A 21,666-nucleotide genomic window follows, 5' to 3' on the forward strand; every position below is an offset into this window, starting at 1 on the left:
CACTTCTTTGCACTAAATGACATTGCATAATTTTTCTTACAAAATTACTGTTTAGTAGCAGAGCAGTGTCAAGTTCCATTCTTTCACTTAGTGCAGATGTCTCTTGAACTCACCTCAGTGGCAGGCAGCATCATATGAAGATTACACCATAGGAAAGAGTGAGCAGTGGCTCCTTCCAAAACAGATGTCTTCTCAAAGTGGTCCCTAAGTGACACTGTTCTGATGTATACTATAAAGTCCTGGGTTATTATAAAATAATAACCAATAGAGTAATCATCATTAGAATAACAGTGCCCTGCATAGAAAATGGCATATAGCTGCATTATAAATTTAATTGGAGGTGTTGGGAGTCAGCATGTTACAGAGGATCTTGTGTTTTCTTCCAATAGGATAGGTATATATGTAGATCAGAGTAACTTTTTTATAACTGTTTAAGGTGGTAATCACTTTCTGTGCTGTCAAAAATAAATGCATAAATAAAATTCCAAAATGGTTTGCACTCCTTTAGTAAAGTCCAGAGAAGTAAGGTTCCATTTTCACACACTCCCATCCCTCACTGTAAGGCTTGGGTGCATAATAGGTGCTGATTTTTTTTCCCTCATGGAATCATGGGTAGTTTCATCGCAGCTCATCTCTTTCTGTTTGTTTTATATAGGGCTGATAGTTCAGGACCATTCAGACCCCATGTTCAGTTCCTATGCCTATAAATCTCACTACCTACTGAACGAATCAAACCGTGCTGAGTTGATGAAATTACCTATGATTCCTTCTTCGTCAGCTTCCAAAAAGAAATGTGAGAAAGGTAATAACTGAAATAGTTTCTTTCTGGTTTTTATTTTTGCATTTTCCTTTTCTCTCTTTCTCTTTAAATGAAGGGGGGATGTATGCCTGTCAAGCACTGCCTGTTGGTTTTGGTAGACTCTGCCTCGGTGGTTGTGACTGTGTCTTCATATGGCTACAAAATTAATCAAAAAGGACTTAAAATAATTCTGTCACCACAAGTTTTTACGTTTCTCCCTGAGTCAGTTTTCACACATTCCAAAGACATAGGTTTATTAAAACCAAGACTAGAATTTTACTTAGTTATAAAAGACATTTAAGAAACAATTTCTCATTTGCTTGACCTAGAACTGTCATTCATGTTATATTAGGATAGTCATGATATGGTTTGTCATTACCTATACACTAACTAACAAGAAAGGCTGTTTAGAAAAGAAAATCAAGGTAACAGGTAGGAAAAGATTGTTTCTAGGACCTATTCTGTTGTTTTGTTTCTTCAATATTTAGTTAAGAAGCTATGAAAGCAAGTGCCCTTCCTTCCCTTAGGACGGAAGCTGGGGTTGAGGATACCCCAAATGCTAGATGTTGAAAGGTAGCCTAATCAAATTACCAATGGGGAGTTTATTCATAAAGAACCATGAGCTAAATGTATGTTCATCTTCTCTCAATCACTGTCATTTGTGCAAGAAAACTTTATTCGTGCTTAGCTTGCTGTAGCTTGCTTGTGAGAGAGGGGAAGTGACTTCCTGTTTATTTGGGGGGTTGTCATCCCAGAGAAAACATCTGAGTTTGGGAGGTATGGATAGGGCTTTTGTTTAATATATTTTCTTTATGATAAATTGATAAAATGATAAATTGATAAAGAAAAAGTCATCATTCCACCTAATATACCATGTATGCATGTTAAGCATAGATTTTTATTAGTATTTGCCATTCGTCTTGCCTGTTTGATGTATCCTTGCTCCTTTATTGGCCCAAGTGGCAATAATAACTGAAAGACATGATACCTGAGAGAGTTGTTTAGAGTAGAGAGGAGTATGGAGAGAGGACTGGCCTGTGGCTGGCTTCCTGCTGAGGTCACATTGATGTGTATGCTTCCCACGAAGGTGGGCTTTACTCCTCAGCAAAGTAGAAGTAGTCTGTCAGTGCATTTATAAAATGAGCTCAACTCAGTTGTTGTTTGTTTCCAGCATTCAGTATTAACCTGACATCAATGGAAATGATTTTGGGCCCTCAGCTTGAATGATATATTTCCTCTCGTATCTGGAAAGCAGGGTTTATTGTTATTGTTGTTGTTTGCATGGCATCAAGGTAGATCATTCATACTTTTATTTTTTCTATATTTTTATATATTGGACATCTCTGTCATGGTAGTTTTCACTGATTCTGGCTCTGTATTTCCTCTAAATAAGACTGAAACTGTAGAACCATTTATTTACATTGACACTGAACATGGCCAGCTTCCGCGGTGCTGCTGATCATCACACGGCCTCTAAGATGGTCTGCAAGACGGGTCTCCCTCTTGATTGTTCCTTTCCAATGGACTTAAAACATCCAAGCAGCCAATTTCAAGGCTGGAAAATTGAACCAATTAACCCCCAGTGATACCTGCAGTCAAAGGGGAGAAAGCTGTGATGACCGAAGTAAAGGCTGGCAGAGGAAATACAGTTTTTGGTTCATTGCTGGTGTGTGCAGGCTTTACTTTTGTTTTAATGTAATGGTTAGAGGTTTTAAAGCGCAGGAAGATATGATTTCTAGAATGCTGTAAAAGGCTGGAGCATGTAGTCTGGTCAAGTTAAGCAGAAGACTCTGCATCTCTGCAGCTTGTAAGTTAGAACTGACTTGTCAATGGAAATGTCTATGTCTTCAGTGGTTAACCTTTTCTGTTACTTGTTGATATTCATATTAGAAATGCCTAATCATCCCCCATGTTTATTTGTTTGCATTAAAAGTGTTATTCTATTTGTCACACTTGTTTTAGTGTCAACCAGGGAACATTTTAGTAGGAATCTGAAATGATATGTTTGCATATAATACTTCATTCTGCACTGCAAATTAGTTTTGTACTGTAAAGCAGTGGTTCTTGAACTTAAGTCAGAGATCTAGATATACCAAGAAAAAATTCAAGTATTTTTTGAAAATTAAAAGAATTACACATTCATACAACATAGAATTACATGAGATTTATTTGGCTATGACTTTAACCGTCCAACATGATAATATTATAACACTTGCTTTGTTTTGGATCATAGCCTCCAACAGTTACATATTTCTTTGATCAATACAAATAGGAGAGCTGGGCATGATGGTGGGAGACAGGTAGAGGATCACCAATGGGAAGTATGAGCTACATAATGAGACAATCTCCAAATAAAGGTGGAGGAAAATGTTAATATTTAAATGCAAGTTTATTTTTGGTTCGTCTGATTTTGAAAATCTGGGTCATAATTAGGAAAAAGGGGATCCTCGGTGAGGGAACAGTCACAAACCACTGCTCTATGGCCTGCCCTAGGGTCTGTCTGCACCAAGAAGGTAGTGTTGCTGGAACTACCAGTTTAAGAATCTGAATGCAACTTTTGTATTTTAAGAAGAAAAAAAGTACTGATCATCTTATTGATTATTTTCATTGTTGGGTGATTTTATTATAAAGCTATTCAGTTCATTGTGGAAGTAGATTAAAATACAGACATGATCATTGCTTTCTTTGCTTGGAAGAACAAAAGGAAGTTACTTGTTTGAAAACCTACTTTCAAATCTACTCTGCTTAAGAGTTTCTGTATCTTTTGTGATGCTTTAGGTAGCTTGTACCTGCTGCTCATATCCTGAAGGGGCACAGCAATGTTTTTGGTCCTACTCAAAAGCTCTGTGTTTCTAGCCACCAGAGTCTTAAAAACGGGCTGTTTCATTTGTTTCCTATTTTAATCCATCACTCTGGATAAGACTGTCAATCCCTTTGTTTTTCCCATTAGAAAAAGATAAACTGTAATTAAAAGGTAACTCTCTCCTTTCCTTTCCCTCTCAGTTGCTAAGCCTGTCTGTTTGCTTCCAGGTGGAAAACTGCTCTGCTGTGAATCGTGTCCTGCGGCCTTCCACCCAGAGTGCCTGAACATAGACATGCCTGAAGGCTGCTGGAGCTGTGATGATTGTAATACTGGCAAGAAACTGCATTACAAACAGATCGTTTGGGTCAAGCTGGGAAATTACAGGCAAGTTTTCCAAGGACAAATAGGAAGTAAGGACTGTTCTGAGAGGCCTTGTAATCTACATGCAACATAGTTAGCACACAGGCAGAGAGACAGGCCTGGCTCCCTAAACAAAAGGGGTGAAAGAAAATGAGGTTTGGCTATGTTTTTTTTTTAGGGGATTGTAAGGGTTATGTTGCTCTTGGATTTTGTTTTTGTAGTTATTTTATGGTTCTTTGTTTTTGTTTGTTTGCCTTTTTTCTTTAAGAGTTGTTTTTTACTTTGTTCTTAGGTTCTGAGAATTATTTTATACTAATGAATTATATACTTCTAAATTTTGGAATGAAAGGATTTACGTTGAGAGTGGAGATCATGTTTTCTATATATCTTAGTTCTCTATTTTTAACTTCTTTTCTAAACATTTGTGTGTATATAAGTTTTATTGACCTGTATGTGTAACCCTGTGTGTGTGTGCTTGCCTATGGAAGCCAGAAGAGTGTGTTGGATCCCCGAGACTAAGTTACAGATAGTTGTGAGCTGCCACATGAGTGCTGGAAATGGAACACAGGTCTTCTGGAAGAATAAGTGCTTGGAATCACTGAGCCATGTCTTAGTCTCCAGTCCAGTGAGAACAAGAGCGATAGCCTTGTCCTGATAGATCCATTTGATTTTTTTTTTTTTTTTTTTTAAATACTTTTCAGAACAGGGTTTCTCTGTGTAACAGCTTTGGCTGTCCTGAAACTTCCTTTGTAGACCAAGCTGGCATCTTACTCATAGAGATCCGCCTGCCTCTACCTCCTGATGCTGGGGTTAAAGGTGTGCACCACTCAGGCCCGGCTAGGTTTGTTGGATTCTAAGTAGTCCTAAGCTATGTGTGAAAGACATAAAGAGTGAGATTATTCCAGTAAGATCCATTTGTACTTATTTATTAAATGGGGGCATGCATGAGTCACAGTGCATTCCTAGAGGTCAAAAACAGTTTTCAGGAACCGGGTCTCCCTTCTATCATGTGTGCCCCCAAGATAAACTCAGGGGGTTGGTGTTGGCAGCAGCACCCTACCCGCTGAGCCACCAGGACAACCCAAGCTTTTCCTCTCAGAGTCGAGAGAGCAGGGGCTGCAGAGATAGTTAGAGCACATGCTGCTCTTTACAAGATCTGAGTTTTGTTCCTCGCACCCATGTCAGGTGGCTCACAACTTTCGGTAACCCCGGCTCCAGGGAGTCAGACATTCTCTTCTGGCCTCACACATGTGTACACACATAAAAATAAAAATAAAAACCAGGCAGTGATGAAGCATGCCTTCGGTTCCAACATCCAGGAGGCAGAGGCAGGCAGATCTCTGAGTTTGAGGCCAGCCAGGGCTACACAGAAAAACCCTGTTTCAAAACAACAGCAACAACAAAGTTTTCAATTGTGTGTGTGTGAAATTAATATTATTTAAAAACATTCTCCTTTAAGGTTTTAATCATTATTTTACATGTTTGGATGTTTTCCCTGTTCTATAATGTGGTATTTTTTTTTTCTACCTCAACTCTATGTTTATTAAGATGAATTGCTTCTAAAATGTTAACTGACATAAAACCTTATAGCATGAATAATAAAAGCCCAGAGACAGATATTGGGGCTAAAACTGAAGATCAGTGAAGCAAAGCCACCAGTCACTAGAGAGTTCTCACCTGTACTAATGATCAGACTGAAGAGTGATCCACCGAACCTCAGATGCAATATCACTCCTGTCTCCACCTCCCTAGTGCTGGGATTAAAGGCCTGTCATCACAAGTGCTGGGATCAAAGGTGTGAGCTCTGTTTCTCTTTTAGACTGATTCACTCCCGTGTAGCCCAGGATGGCCTTGAACTCTCAAAGATCTATCTGCCTCTGTCTTTGAGTTCTGGGATTAAAGGTGTGTACGACCACTGCCTGGCCTCTATGGCTGTGGCTAGCTTTGCACTCTGATCTTCAGACAAGCTTTATTAGATCATAAGCAAGATATCACCCCAAAAGCTGGTACATGAGATCAAGAGGCATTTCCCCACCTGCCTAGAGTCCGGAAATGCTGGTTTGCATAGCATACATGCTTACTCTTTACTGTGGCAGTGGTTCATTCTCAGAGTGATGCCTTTGACTGCTAGAGACAGCCCTTCATTTTTGAGAGGTAATTTTTTTTTCTACCTGAGAGGATATTAAGTCAAGCTTGGGAAAGTGAATTCTCTACAGTTAAAATGGGCTGGGACCATATTAGTTAACATCCCAGTTCCAGAGCTGGAAAATGGGTCCAATACCCCTTTTTTTATTAAATATTGCAACTAATATTTTTGTGATACATATTTTATACATTTTAAACATTACATTATAACTAATATGTCTATGATATATGTTTTATACATTTAAATGCTACATTATAACTAACATGTCTATGATATATATTTTATACATTTTAAATGCTAATCTCCAAAGGAAAGAAACCAAACAAGGCAGCTAGGACCTGCTTTGTTTCATTTGTGTTCATTAGTTTATTAATTTATTAATAGTCTTGTGAGTGGTGGTTCTTAGAGTGGTGGGTTATGGTGGCACATGCCTTTGATGCCAGCATTTGGGAGGCAGAGGCAGGCAGGTCTCTTGTGAGTTTGAGGCTAGTCTGGTCTACAAGAGTTCCAGAACAGCTAGAGCTGTTGTTACACAAAGAAACCCTGTCTCAAAAACCAACCAACCAACCAACCAACCAACAAAAAAGTATTGTGTTTCTATAATCTGAATCTAGATGAATGTTGAAAATATGAACACCCCTGTCTCCTTCCACTCTGTGAAGAAGAGTGTGATTTTTTTTTTTTAACCCCACTTTCTCACTTTTGTTTTCAGATGGTGGCCTGCAGAGATCTGCAGCCCCAGGTCTGTGCCACTGAACATCCAGGGCCTTAGGCACGACTTGGGGGACTTCCCCGTGTTCTTCTTCGGTTCTCATGACTACTATTGGGTACACCAAGGCAGAGTGTTCCCCTATGTGGAGGGAGACAAAAACTTTGCTGAGGGACAGACTAACATTAACAAAACCTTCAAAAAAGGTAAGTTGACTGGCCCGTGCTTACAGTGACTCGGAACTACCCCAATGCATATTTCTTAGGATCTCCTTATTTGCACATGAAGTTTCTGCCACTTGAGACTGTTCTCTAGGCATTATGATTTTGCATCCCATGATGTCAGGCCCGGGTTTGAGATGCATAAAGGATGGGATGCTGTGCTGTGTGGTGTCCTTTAACCAGGTGACACTCCTTTGCCAAGAAGGAGTAGAAAAGGCTCCCCAGGAGGAGCTTGGGGCCTTCACAATATGACACAGTCTACCTTTCAGAGTAAGGGTAGACTTCATTTAAATCTAGGACAGGGTTACTCAGAGTAGAGGCCTTTGTCATTGATGTAGGACCTCTGCTCTGAGGAACACAGAGAAAGTATGGTATTTGATGGTAACTGGTAATTTCCAGGGTGTAACTTTAAAAGCAACCCTTGGGCCAGACACAGCTTTTCTAAGGTGACAGAATTCTACTTCCTGCCCTACGGTGTGTGCACTTCCTGCCCTACGGTGTGTGTGTGTGTGTGTGTGTGTGCACTTTGATAATGGCTTGCTTGCCCTCCTTATTAGCACTGGAAGAAGCTGCAAAGCGTTTCCAGGAGTTGAAAGCACAGCGAGAAAGTAAAGAGGCTCTGGAGATAGAGAAGACCTCAAAAAAACCCCCTCCCTACAAACACATTAAGGTAAGCATACTCGTCTCTGGTGGCCAAAGCCCCAGTGACCTACAGAAATGTTCCCCGATAGTCAGTGTCTCCTTGTTAGACTAGTACTTTCTATGGTGCCTCAGCAGGAGTGGTGCTGATGAGTGGGTCTTTGGCAAGCTGTTCCATACCCAAGAGCCATGGCTTATATGAAATTTTGTTGTTTCTACCAGATTATCCTGCCAGCAAATGAGAATGTAGATCTTTATACCCTCTTTTCCAGAGACTTCACAGATAGCTTATTTTCTCTTAATTTCAGGTATTATATTTCTGTGGCAAGTGAAATAAATAAGAATTAACTTCAAATTGAACACTTTTGTCTAGTAAATAGGCATAGTTATTATTCCTTGTTTATTCAGGAGACCTTAAGATACACAGCTTCCCTTAGGTTATGTCACGTGCTTTGATGGTGTAGTTCCGGTTGCTCATTGACCACCTGCCTTCTCACCGCTCTGTCTCCTAGGCTAACAAAGTAATAGGAAAGGTCCCAGTCCAGGTGGCCGACTTGTCAGAGATTCCCCGCTGTAACTGCAAGCCTGCTGATGAAAACCCTTGTGGCTTAGAGTCGGAGTGTCTGAACAGAATGTTGCAGTATGAGTGTCACCCACAGGTGTGCCCTGCTGGGGACCGATGTCAGAACCAGTGCTTTACCAAGAGGCTCTATCCCGATGCAGAGGTCATCAAAACTGAGCGGAAAGGCTGGGGCCTCAGAACCAAAAGAAGCATTAAGAAGGTAATCTGGTGAAGGCACAGCTCAGAGCAGGATGGGCCGCGCCTTTGTCTTTCGGGATGCTGCATTCGCATTCTGACACAGGGATGAGAAGCCTAGATATTTATGACCAAACCTGAGACTTGTCACAGTGTTTGACACTTGTTGAGCAAAGAGTGGGAAAGGGATAAAAAAGTGTACATAAACTGTGAGTATTGTTGATGAGCCCTAAATAGAAGGGGCATTGAAGTTTTTGTATTTGAATTTTTTAAAAATTACTAAGTGAAATGATTCAAACATACTTCTTCTTGTTTTTTTTTTTATGGTGAATAAATATATCAGAGAAGTAACATAATAACTTATGTTGTTATACATCTGGGCAGAAACTAGCAAACTTAGAACTCATTAGCCATAAGTGTGACCGAGTCACCGTGTCACTAATGCAGACTGTAATAATAGTCCATTATCTGTGTCCCCATAGCAAAAGCTTGTCAGAGGCCTTAGGTTTTGTGTAAGAGCAGCAGAAGCAGTTGAGGTCTTTAACATACATACTTGTTTTTATTTTCACACCTTTAGACAACTTTATTCACAAGAGTCTCCTGGCACAAATATATATATCAGCTGGAGAAACATTTAAAAACCAAATAGCTTAGAAGAAAAACAAAAATCTCTAGTAAACCCTACTATTGAAATTGCAGATGTTAAGAGTGCATGGGGTCTCCTGAAACTCTTGTCAGGGAACCAGCTCTGGGGGAGGGTGGCCCAGAGGCGCATGGATGTCTGTGAGTTCAAGGCCAGCCCAGTCTACAGAGTGAGTTCCAAGACAGCCAGAGTTACATTGTGAGGCCGTCTCAGAAAAAAAACTAACTGCTGGAGCCCTCAGCAGTTAAGAGCACTTGTTGCTCTTGCAGAGGGCCTGAGTTTGGCTCCCAGCATGCTCATGGTGACTTCCAATCAGCCATAACTCCAGTTCTAGGGAATCTAATGCCCTCTTCTGACCTCTGGGCACCAGGCACATGTGACACACATGCATACGTACAGGCAAAGTGCTCATAAACATATAATGAAAAATAAATGTAAAAAGTGGTAATAAGTGCTTCCTGCTCTCACAGCACACCCAGTGGATGGAGTCAGACTGTGAGCCTGGACAAGAGTGGTGAAGACTGAGTGAGTGGTAGGTGAGATAGATAGCCAAGAGCTGGGTCTCAATGAGCACCTCAGACAAGAAACTACTGAAATGTTTTAGTAGGGTGACTTGATTGATATGGCATGCTAGTTTTCTGTTGTTGCAGAAAAGTATTACCACAAAGCTAGCAACTTAAAACTGGGTGTGGTACCTCATACTTGTTTCCATTACTTGAGAGGCTAAAGCAGGAGTATCTCCAAGTTTTGATGCTGGCCTGGGCTGTATAAACTTTTGAATTCTGGCCTAGCCTTAAGAGTAAGACCCTGTCTCAGAAACAAAGCAAGTTAGCAACTTAAGTGTCTGAAGAGGTGGCTCAGCAGTAAGAGTGCTGGCTGCTGTTGCACAGGACCCAGGTTCAATTCCCAGCACCCAGCATCCACCTGGCTGCTTGTAACCATCTGTAACTCTATTCTAAAATGCATGCTCATGTGTGTAGAAGTATGGTGACAATCTAGGTGTTGTTTCTAAGGTGTTTTCATGCCATTAACATGTCTTAGCAGCTTAGGGAGGAAAAGGCTTATTTTAGCTTACAGTTAGTTGTAGGCCATCGTGAAAGGCAGTCGAGGCAAGAACTCAAGGTAAGTACTAAAATGGAGGCCATGAAGGAATATGCCACCATAGCTGCTTATGCTGCTCCCTGTGTTGGTGGTGTTGTTTTTAAAGTTCTGGCTGTCCTGAACTTCCTATGTGGAATAGGCTGCCTCTACCTCCTGAGTGCTAGTGTGAATGGTGTACGCCACCACAGCCTGGCCAGCCTGCTTTCTTAAATCATCCAGCAGTGAGCTGGACTCTCCCACATCAATCACAAACCAGAATCCCCATAGACTCACCAACAGGTGATACGATGGAGACATTTTCTCAGCTCCTGTTGACAAAAGGCCAACTAGGCCTCAAACTTGCTGTTTGAGACAGGGTTGCTCATTGGCCTAGAACTTCTCCAGCAACTCGTCTGGTCCTCACCTCCCATCACTCATTAGGATTTCAGGCATCTGCCATCATGCTTAACCTCCCAGTTATGGGGATTTGAGATCCCGTCTGTCTTCACATCTGTGAGGGGGCTACTTTACCAACTTGGGCCAGCTCACAGCTGGCCTCGAACTCACAGAGATCCACCTGCCTCTGCCTCCTGCCACCACCAACTGGCTGTTTTTCACATTTTTAAAAAAGCTGTCTGAGATGACTGGGATAGACAGATCCACATACACTTGCACTCTGTGGTGCTTAGTGGGAGTTGGAACATCTCAGCCCATTATGTGGATTCATGGTGTCAGATTCAGGTTACACACTAAGCCATTTTTGACCCCCTACCCCTAGGGTTTTGTTGTGGAAGGCAAAATCTCATGTGCCCCAGGCTGGCCTAGAAATCAGCATGTTCTGTCTATACCTTCCACGTGCTAGGATTACAGGCATGTGCCGCCACACAGAGTTTATGTGGTTGGAGATTGAACCCATGGCCTTGTACAGACTATTCAAGGGCTCTTCTAATCACATTACATCCCCAGTACTCAGCCTCCTGTTTTCTTTTCACATTACATTCCCAGTACTCAGCCTCCTGTTTTCTTTTCTGAGACAGATGCACATACACTTCACACTAAGGTGCTTGGTAGAAGCAGTGTAAGAGCACTGGCTTCTCTTTTCAGTTCATGCATGTGGCCTTAAAAATGCATTACAGTGCAGTGTGTGGATGTTACAGTTCTGTATTAAATGCCTCTCTGCAGGGTGAATTTGTAAATGAATATGTTGGTGAATTAATTGACGAAGAAGAATGCAGACTTCGAATCAAGCGAGCGCATGAGAACAGTGTAACTAATTTTTATATGTTAACTGTTACCAAGGTAAAATTGCTTTTATTTTTTGATGAGAAAAAGAGACTTTATGTTTTGTTCATAATATTATGTTGAACCCAGCTTCTCTTAATTTCGTTTTCTCTAAGTATAATATATGATTTCCAGTAGTACTCCGAAGAAAGGGAAATGCCAGCCAGAGATAAAGTGACTGTATCTGTGACTGTGTGTGGGCTATGGTCACCGGGCCCTTGTCCCAGATCTGAGTCAGTGAGAGACCTGGTTTCTTACCACTGTCAGAGGAATCAACTCTGGTTCTGAGTTACATAACACCTTGAATTTCTGGCTAGCCAAAAACTCAAAAAGTTTCTGTGTATCTATTAAGCGTTTAAAAAGGAAATGACAGTGTTTTTGGAGAAATGACTTAGTGGTTGAGAGCATTTGTTGTTCTCGAAAACAACCCCCATGCTGGCTCCCAGCAGTCTAATGGCAGTTCCAGGGGATCTGGTGCTCTCTTCTGGTCTCCAAAGGTGCCAGGCACACAATGTAACACGTACATATCCATGCAGGCAGTGCACTCATACACGGACAATAACCAATGTTGCCATAAGGAAATGACAGTAAACTACTAATTTAAATAAAACGTTAGCCAGGCATTGTGGCACATACCTATACTCTCAGCATTTGGGAAAGCAAGCCATGAGCATCAGAAATTTAAGTTAGAGGTCACCCTGAGCTACATAAGGTAAGATCTTATCTAACCAGGTGGTAATAGCACAGGACTTTAATCCTAGCACTCGGGAGATGGAGGCAAGTGGATATCTGTGAGTTCAAGGCCAGCCTGGTCTATAGAGTGAGTTGTAGGACAGCAGAGCTGTTACACAGAGAAACCCCGTGTCGGGGGAAAAAAAAGAAAAAAAAAAAAAAAGATCCTGTCTAAATAAAATAGACATACAAAAGGGAACAAAACAAGGTGTATGTAAGCATTAGAGTGATATGCATTTGCCCATTGCATTGCAGCCATGATCTCTATTGTAGTAGTCCACAGGGGAAGGGAAACCCAGGTGAAGGTACAGTTCAGTCATTTGTTTAATACACTATAACACTTAAGGACCAAGACTAGCACCTGTGTTCCCTGTGTTCTGGGATGTTCCTAAAAGATTCAGAATATCATTCAGGCCGGTGTCATGGCTCCATGGTAAAGCATGTTCTGAACACATGTGGGGCTGTGGGTTTGAGCCTCATCACAAGAAAAAGCAACAAGAAATGGTAAAAGAGATTGCTGGGCATGGTGTCACACGCCTTTGACCCCAGCACTTTTGAGGCAGAGGCAAGAACTTTGTGAGTTCAAGGACAGCCTGGTCTACATAGTAAGTTCCACACCAGCCAGAGCTACCTTGTGAGATCCTGTCTCAAAAAAAAAAAAAAAAAAAAAAAAAAAAAAAATTTGTTTTTGAAAGTATTTTAACTATATGTAGTTATGTCATTATTTGAAAATTTTATAGCTTTCATGTGTTTCGTAAGCATAACTTCAACTGCCAGTTGATCCTGTAGTCTGAGCTCAGGTCAGCCAGCATGACATAGTTAGCTTACTGTTAAGAGTCCAGATTGAGGGGCTTGACTATCCAGTGTTTTATATGTGTTGAACTGCAGTGTATGTGAAAACAAAGTAGGCATAGGAAGTATACCCCTCGTGAGAGCAGAGAGACAGTGGTCTCTAAGCCCTCTTTGGGGAGTCCCTGCCCCCTCCCCCATCTGCATGTTTTAACTCCTCATTGTCCACAACAGTTTCACTTCTTGCTTAGAGTAGAAAGGAAAAACTGAGAACAAAATAATTGAGTAGTTGGCTATCCCAACAGTATAGCCCTTATCGAAAATACCTGGACATGTGGCCTGCTGACCTTGTACTTATTAGACCACCATCACCACACCATTCTATGCAGCGTCCAATTAGAAGCTTTAAAAATCTAAGACTGTCAAGCGGTAACTACACAGAGGGTGGCTGTTGTCTCTTCAGAACTGCCCGTTGCCACAGGCCAGCTGATAATAAATGATGTGTGTTTCTAAATGGGCTTGTGTGTAGTTTATATCAAAAGTATCTCCCCTTTTTATTCCCTTTCTGAAGGACCGAATAATTGATGCTGGACCAAAAGGAAATTATTCTCGTTTCATGAACCACAGCTGTAATCCAAACTGTGAGACACAGAAGTGGACAGTGAATGGAGATGTTCGAGTTGGACTGTTTGCTATTTGTGACATCCCTGCAGGTAAAGGGCTGCTTGCTCTCCTGGCTCCCTCTGTGGGGGATGTCTGTCTTGTAGGGAAGGACATCACTCTTTAAGGCTTGGCACCTGAGTGCTCATTCAGATAAGACGACATGCTCCATTTGGAATCCATGTTGCTTGCCAGTGCAGTAAAACTGCATCCGAAGAGAGAACTTAGTGCAGGCTCTGTGCAGCAGAGGGCCTGGGGTGTGCGTCTGTGTGCCAGTGTGTTACTGCTTCCAGTGAAGATGCAGGACCTTCCCAAAATACTGCTGTCTGTGTGATGCTAGACCAGATGGCCTAGCTCTGCTACATACCAAAAGTAACGAAGTAGCCTACCTGTGGTGATGGCACATACCTTTTAATCCTTGCACTTGGGAGGCAGAGGCAGAGGCAGATGGATCTCTCTGAGTTTGATGCTAACCTGGTCTACAGAGTGAGCTCTGGGACTGGCTCGGTGGCTCCTGAGAAACCCTATCTTGAAAAACCAAAAAAAGTAGCTAGCTTGTGGTGGCTGGAGAGGTGGCTCAGCTGTTAAATCTTTCTTTTGCGGAGGACCCGAGTTCAATTCCTAGCATCTGTGTAGGGTGGCTCACAACCACTTGTACTCCAGCTCCAGGGGGGGTCAGACAACTTCCATAGGCACCCACCCAAACTCACACATACACATACTTAAAAATAATAAAAGTCAGTCTTTTTATAAAAAGTAATTTACTCGTATCAACATCAGCTTTTTGTTTTCAGCTGTGAAAGGCCGCTGTCTCAGAGTAGACTCGGAGCTTTCATTCTCCTTCCCTTCTTGGCATCTCAAGGGAACCTTTAGTGTCTCCTAAGGGTTAGGAATTGGTAAGGGCAATTCAGTTTGAGGACAAATTGAAGATCTTTCTGGACTCTGGGTTGGTCACACCTGGAGTCAGTTTGGATCCCTGGAGCTTTCATGTGTGTAGTGAACTTGAGTTGTGAACTTGTATTGGTTCATAGTGGAAGGCATTCCTCACACTGTCACGATGGCGTGCCATGTTATTCATTTAGAATTATAGTGTGGTAGTGGCACATACCTTTGATTGCAGCACTCAGAAGGCAGAGGCTGCTAGATCTCTGTGAGTTCAAGGCCAGTCAGGGCTACATAGAGAAACCCTGTCTTGAAAATACAAAGCAAAACAAAACAAAAAACTAGAGTTCAGCTTTAAAGGGTTCTAGGCAAGAAGCCCTTTTTCTTGATCATAGCTCACATTTTTCATTATTTTAACCACTTTGTAAAAGGCTGTGTCATCAGGTCAGAATACTTAGCTCTGCTGTACTCGTTGTTGGGCAGGGATGTCAACCACGCACATCCCCATGTTTCTACCCTTGGTTTTTAGTAAGATGGAAGGAGAAAGTCTTTAAGCTTGTATTCTTTTTGGTATGTCTACATGATGTGTGCACACGTAAGTGCTCATGAGGACAGATAACCACTTCCTGAATTAGGCCCTGCTCTTCCGTCATGGGATCTGACTTAAACTTACGGTGTCAGGCATGCATGGCACGCACTTCCTCCTGAGCCATCTTGCCAGCCTGGGACAAGCCTTTGTTAGAACCACGTGTCAGCGTGCCTGTGTCTGGCAGTATTTCTTCCTCATGGCGCCATTGAATAACTATTTCTCTTGTGTTTTAGGGGTGGAGTTAACATTTAATTATAACTTGGACTGTCTGGGAAATGGCAGGACAGTGTGCCACTGTGGATCAGACAACTGTAGTGGCTTTCTAGGAGTGCGACCAAAGGTCAGTTGTACAGGGTAGGGTGCCCCAGCCAAGGGCAGGGAAGGGATTCGTGCTAACGAACCTGGTTGGCTTTGCAGGTTACTGACAGGGTTACAGAATCCCGCCACTCTGTCATTTCTGTTGCTGACTGTCTGTGGTGGTGGTGGGGTGGTGACTGTTCTTTTGACACAGATCTCATGGAGCCAGTGCAGGATGGCATTGAACTGTTGCGTTGCTGAGGGTGACCTTCAGTTCCTGAGTCTTCTGCCCTTACCTCCCAATGGGACCACAGGCTTCTGCTATTCTCACTTTTAATGAAGCTTGTTTTAGTAAGGTCTCATTTTTCTGATGTGTACTAAAAGCCACTGGGTTATATACTTTTAAATGGTGAATGTAACCTAGGTGTGGTGACTCAAGCGTGTGATCCTAGCTCTTGGGAGGCAGGGGCAGGAGGATTGCTGTTCATTCCAGGCTAGCCCAAAAAGGAAAATAAATATACAAACAAACAAACAAATACCTTACGTAAGTACAAAGCTTATGTTGTAGCATGTAAGTTATAGGTCACTGGGGGAAAGGCAGGCTGTCTGAAGTCTGAACAGTAATGAAATAAAGCAATTTGCAGTTAACCACCATTACGATTAAAACAAAGAAAGCAACAGCTCAGCAGTTGGCCGTTGTCTGACCAATCAGTGCACCTCTGTCATGCCCAGGGAAGACGGTCAGCCTGGAAGTGCAAGAAAGAACCCTTGCTCTTCCTGAGGGCCCACGTTCAGTTCTCAGCATCTATATCAGGGCGCTCACAGCCCTCCCTTAACTCCAGCTCCAGAGATTTAGTGCCTCCTGTGTCTGGGAACACTTGCACTCATGTGCACAAATCCACATGCAGACACTCATACCTACACGCATTGAAGAAAGATTATTGAACTTCTAGATGGTCATCTAAAATGCTTCAGTGCAGGGGCAGACAGTGGGCTCCAAGCAGATCTGCATGGCCCTCTGGGAACAGCTATGGCGCCGAAGGACAAGAACGCCCTGAGGAAAAGCCACTGGGGGCATCTAGAAAACAGCCCAGCTCTGGAGAGACGCTTGCCTCGTGTCTGGTGGGGAGGTGGATTTTCTGTTCACCAAGGAGAATCTCACTGAGGTCAGAGACTCACTGCTACCCAACAAGATGCCAGCCTCCGCCCGTGTGAGGTCGCTGTGCAGCCCAGAACACTGATTCTAGAAGACCACTTTCTTCTAAGCATTCAATGTCACCACTGAAGTCTGCAGGGGTGATTTCACCACGGAAACTCTTGCACGATGTGCAGCTGAAGACTGGAAACCAGGTGGGAGCCTGTGAAGCCACACCACCGAACCTGGGCAGCTTCCCCTTTTCCAGGCTGACCAGCCAGCAGGCGTTTGACCCTGGCAAACATCTAAACTTCTGAACCGAAGTGCATGCCGTCACAGAGGAAACTCTGCCAGCAGTGTCGCTCATGTGTGTCTGCCGATGGGGGTCTGACTGTTGCCTCAGCACCATACTCTGTCATCAGTGTGTACAGACCTGTCTGTGGGGACTGAGCACACCTTCCCGCTCGCTGAAATGTCAAGGCCTTGTTAGCTGCTGCTCCTCCTGCTGCGGCCCCAGCAAAGACTGAAGTCAGAAGAGGGTATGGAGTTTGGTTTCTTGACTAATTTCTCCAAAGTACCTTCCAAGTGGTCCAGGCTAATTTGAGAAACATGGAAATGAAGAACTGCCCCCTCCCCCTCTCTTTAAAGCCGCCTGTTTAAAGAAAGAAAGAAAGAAAAATGAAAGAAGTGGGGGCTGGGGAGATGGCTCAGAGATCGAGAGCACTGGCTGCTCTTCCAGAGGATCTGGGTTCGATTTCCAGCACCCACGTGGCAGCTCACAACTGTCTGTAACTCCAGTACCTGGGGATCCGACACCCTCACACATACAGACAGACAAAATATAAATCATTTTTTAAAATCAAAGAAATGACAAAACAGTATTGTAGTTTATGCACAGCTCACTGCCTCCTAGCAGGGCACTCAATAAACTGCTTCAGAGAAACCAAACAGCTCCAATGGATAATGACAAGCCTTGCTTTATTGTAGTGCTGCTGTGAGATGAACCCTTCTGGTATTTGTGGGACACAGTCAGAGATGCAGTTAAGTCTGTGTGGTGTGCATTTTACACCCTCTATGTAAAACTTCATCGTTTTCTGGTGTTGAAACTGTGCTGTCTATCTTCCCAGTCTGCATGTGTGGCTGCAGTTGATGAGAAGACAAAAAATGCCAAGTTAAAGAAAAGACGGAAACTCAGAACAGAGCCGAAGCAGATCCATGAGGATTACTGTTTCCAGTGTGGAGATGGGGGAGAGCTGGTCATGTGTGACAAAAAAGACTGTCCCAAAGCGTACCACCTCCTATGCCTTAACCTGACTCAGCCACCATATGGTAAGCGGAACTTTCAAGCCCTTCTCTGCTTCAGGTTTTGCCATTTATGTGTAACTGAGGGTACATTCTGCTCTCTTTCAAAGAACTGTAAATAAGAAACATTTCACAGAGCAAACAAAACTATTCTGGTCAGAAATGTTTCTGTGCAAATTGGGTTCACCTCATGTGGCAGCAAGGACAAGTGTCTTATTTATGGTACCAGGATGGGTAGTTGGCACCTGGGACATTGGGCTTGGGCCAGTAGCTCATGTCTGTATGGAATAACATGTCTATATGGTTGTTTGGCTGCAGTCTGGAGCTGGATTTGGTTGGACTTAGTCTGTAAGCAAAGAAGGTAGGGTGTGAGCCAGGTGCGGTGGGGCACGTCTTTAATCCCAGCACTTGGGACGAAGAAGCAGGTTGGTCCCTGGGAATTCAAGGTGAGCCTGTAGAAAAGAAAAGGCGGGTCATGGTGGTTTATGCCTTTAATCCTAGCACATAGGGCAGGCCAGCCAGGCTACAGAGTGAGACCCTGTCTCCAGGGACAAAGGGGGGACTCGTGACTTTTTTCCTGGGTAATCAAGAAACAGGCTAACGGGCACTTTCCTTCTCCAACCCCTGCCTTAGGAAAGTGGGAGTGTCCATGGCATCTGTGCGATGAATGTAGCCGTGCAGCCGTCTCCTTCTGTGAATTCTGCCCACACTCATTTTGTAAAGAGCATGAAAAGGGGGCTCTGGTGCCATCTGCACTAGAAGGTCGTCTCTGCTGCTCTGAGCACAACCCTGAATCTCCTGTGTCACCAGAGTATTGGAGCAAGATCAAATGTAAACGGGAACCACAAGATCGTGGAGAAGAAGTCAAAGAATGAATGGCGGATGCGTCCTCCCCTGCTGCGCTAAATGGAAGGCGCAGAAAGATGACGCAGTTAAAACCAAGTGATGCTGGTGCATTTGCCCTCAGACGGCCTTACAAAGGGAAGATAGGAGCAGTTCACATAGGCCAAGCAGGTGGTGTCTGCTCTCTCTAATTCATTTTGTTGCTTTGGGGATAATTTTGTGGACAGTGAAATTCCCTTGGTTTTGCCTTTTATTGTGCTTCAGTGTCTTTGCAACTAGCAAAAGAGGTGTCCTCGTTTTTTTAAAGGGGGAGAGAGATAGATCTGTTAATAAGATCAATATGTAAAGCCTAAGATGCAATCCTTGGTTGTATAAAGCAAAATCAGCCATTCCTTTATTTATTTTCATTTTTAGGAGTTGTAAGAAGTTTAGTTCAAACAATCTAACCTCTGTGTGTGTGTGTGTGTGTGTGTGTGTGTGTGTGTGTGTGTGTGTGTGTGTGTACCTTTATATACCTCTTTACTGAGCCGTAGCTAGGTTAACTTCCTTTTCCTTCTCCCCATGCCTTCTCTAGTCTCAGACAAGGCTCTCAGCAAATATTCAGTCTGACCTCTTGGAAACAAACGCCTTGAGAGCTTTTACCTCTGAGATCTTAAACTAAGTGAGCTACATGGTGCGGTTACTACCTGGAAATGTGTATGTAGGGAAATGTCTAGAAGGGAAACTGGAATGAAATGCACTCACTGATTCTGAATGTCATCCGTTTGCGGATTTTCTGATAGTGTGCATTTGTGGGGTTGTGGATGCAGAGGCGGGTGCTCACTCCTTTCACCCTGGCACATTGCCGGGGAGCACAGACCAAAAGCTGGATCATGTATGCACGTACGCACCATTTTCTGACCACCTAATGTAGCCTCTAGCCTTACTTGGAATTTAAGGGCATTTGATTTTCTGTCTTTCCTGTGCCACTCATGTTCCCTCTGCCAGCGGATCCTGTTTCCTGGTAGAGCTGTGTAATTGAATCTGACTTCTATTTTAAGATTTTTTTTTTTTCAGTTGATTTCCTAACTTGGGGGCGGTGAAAGTAGACAGAGACATCCCCAAGTTATATGTGAACAATTTCTTATTAGTATTATACAGTGCTTAAAATTGTCCCCATTGAGTAAGGGAAGGGCTGTCACAGGGTATGTAGGAGCTTCGGAGACACACTTCATCTTAGAAAGCGCTTGAGGACGCGTGCTCCCAAGAAAGTCAGTGTTCCAAAACATGGCTGAGATGTTTGAGTAGAACAGACCTGAGCATCCCACGGTGTCTGCCCACAGAGTTTACCTGCATCTAGCACTTAGGGATGAATCTATCCAGTATTACTTGTGTGAAATCATGTGAGACACTGTAACATCGGACTAAGTAGAAGCCTAGTGTTACTGTAAAACATGAACATTCTTAGTGAGTTTTACTGCTTGCCGGCAGGCAGTACACCGTAGGGTTTATTTAAGAACCTAGTACTTCTTTAACATAGGTGGGAGGACTCTCTGCGGCACCCTGGAGTTGTTCAAGTGTGTTTGTTCCTTCTTAAATTTTTTTTTTAAAAAAATCATTTTAGACTTCTTTCTCTGAGTGAAAGAACAATTTTGTGCCTCTTTTTTTTAAGTATATATATATGTATATGTGTGTATATACATAAATGTGCAATTTATAGATGACAGACACTACCGTTTCCTTCTCTGAGCTCCTAAACTGCCACCCCCTGGATGTAGCACTTGTAGTAATTCTGTAGTTACACGAGCTCCCACGAGGAGCGGGAGGGCGGCAGGGTGGTGCAGGGCGCCATTGCAGCCACCATGACTGACTGGTGTGAAGTGTAGCCCTGCAAACACCGTACTTGCTCTTTAGCAGTTGTCAAGTTTGATGTCCTTTAAAAAATAATGTAAGAATATCTGGGTTCTATCATACTAAAATATTATTTTATACAGATATGATAAACATTTTTTAAAACTCACTGATAAAGGGTTTCCTTTGATATTCCAAATGTAACTCTTATGAGAATGGTGTCCAATATGAAATTGTATCTTGTTTCCTTTTTGACTTTATGCTTTTTTAGTATTGGATAACTTTTATATAGTAAGCCCCAAGGTGCATCATGTATTTATAAATACCTTAGGTTGACCTATCTCTATTTAGCTTCTTTGGTGTGGCTATTTGTTTTTGTATCTCTAAAAGAGTTTTGCAAAGACTTCTCAAATCTCTTCTCTTTTGATGACTAATGGGATTGTTCTGCTGTTTCAGAAGCCAAGGTGAGGTTCAGGAAGTTCCGCACAGCCCTCAAGTTTTCAGTGTTCGAACTTGGCTTTGCTGTGCCAATGCAAGGGCATCTTCCTGGGCCTTTGCGGCCTAGGTCTGTCTTAGAGTTGAGGGTGAAAAAGTAGAAGGCTCATTGACTATGTAAGTAAACATGCGTACACCATGCTTTCCTGGCCTACATCAGAGTATATCCAAAAGGCACTGCACTTACTCATGTCTGAAAATGCTATTCATTAGCTTTAAGTCTGTATGTGGTACAAAGTATTTGGGGCTGGTTTTATTCAGTCCAGAAATGAGAGCACTTGGAGCAGCACAGGCTAATGGTGGTAGTTTTAATCTCATTCTGAGTCTTTGAAGGAAGACGAGAAACTGGATTAGTAAGATCTGGAGATGATGTCATGAAGCCATCACAGGCCGTGTTTGGAGGCCATACTGGGTTACCAGAATAGCTGCCTGTGCCCAGCGTAGGAAGAAGGGGCAGGGGCCCTCACTGTCAGTGTGCTGAAGTAGACATTCACCTTCATAATCTCCGCAGTGTTACAGATCAGAGTGGACTGGATTGTATCTTTACCTTTGCACTGCAAGCCCTACTCTGTTTTCATTCTCAAAAACTCTCTTACCTAAGCTGTAGAATAGACTGAGTTTGGGAACCATGGGAACTTGGAGATTTCTGTGTGTTGTGTATAAATAACATATAA

At 42.9% G+C, this 21,666-nt stretch overlaps 1 protein-coding gene across 4 annotated transcripts in view; it reads left to right on the top strand.

The window, feature by feature from the left end:
• The window catches only part of Nsd3 (nuclear receptor binding SET domain protein 3), a 102,208-nt gene extending 81,445 nt beyond the window's left edge, over positions 1-20,763 (top strand). For 2 of the 4 annotated variants that reach the window (XM_051182143.1, XM_051182142.1), the window contains exons 15-24: positions 656-802; positions 3,830-3,986; positions 6,821-7,023; positions 7,596-7,708; positions 8,190-8,459; positions 11,340-11,456; positions 13,531-13,672; positions 15,324-15,430; positions 17,650-17,851; positions 18,458-20,763. In XM_051182143.1, coding sequence (XP_051038100.1) covers positions 656-802; positions 3,830-3,986; positions 6,821-7,023; positions 7,596-7,708; positions 8,190-8,459; positions 11,340-11,456; positions 13,531-13,672; positions 15,324-15,430; positions 17,650-17,851; positions 18,458-18,699 — 1,700 coding nt within the window. In that variant the 3' untranslated portion in view covers positions 18,700-20,763. The remainder of the gene's footprint in view (positions 1-655; positions 803-3,829; positions 3,987-6,820; positions 7,024-7,595; positions 7,709-8,189; positions 8,460-11,339; positions 11,457-13,530; positions 13,673-15,323; positions 15,431-17,649; positions 17,852-18,457) is intronic. The other 2 variants (XM_051182144.1, XM_051182145.1) reach the window with 2 other exon arrangements.
• Positions 20,764-21,666: the final 903 nt, after the last annotated feature.

Source organism: Phodopus roborovskii, unplaced genomic scaffold (assembly GCF_943737965.1).
Source record: "Phodopus roborovskii unplaced genomic scaffold, PHOROB, whole genome shotgun sequence".
Classification (NCBI taxonomy): domain Eukaryota; kingdom Metazoa; phylum Chordata; class Mammalia; order Rodentia; family Cricetidae; genus Phodopus; species Phodopus roborovskii.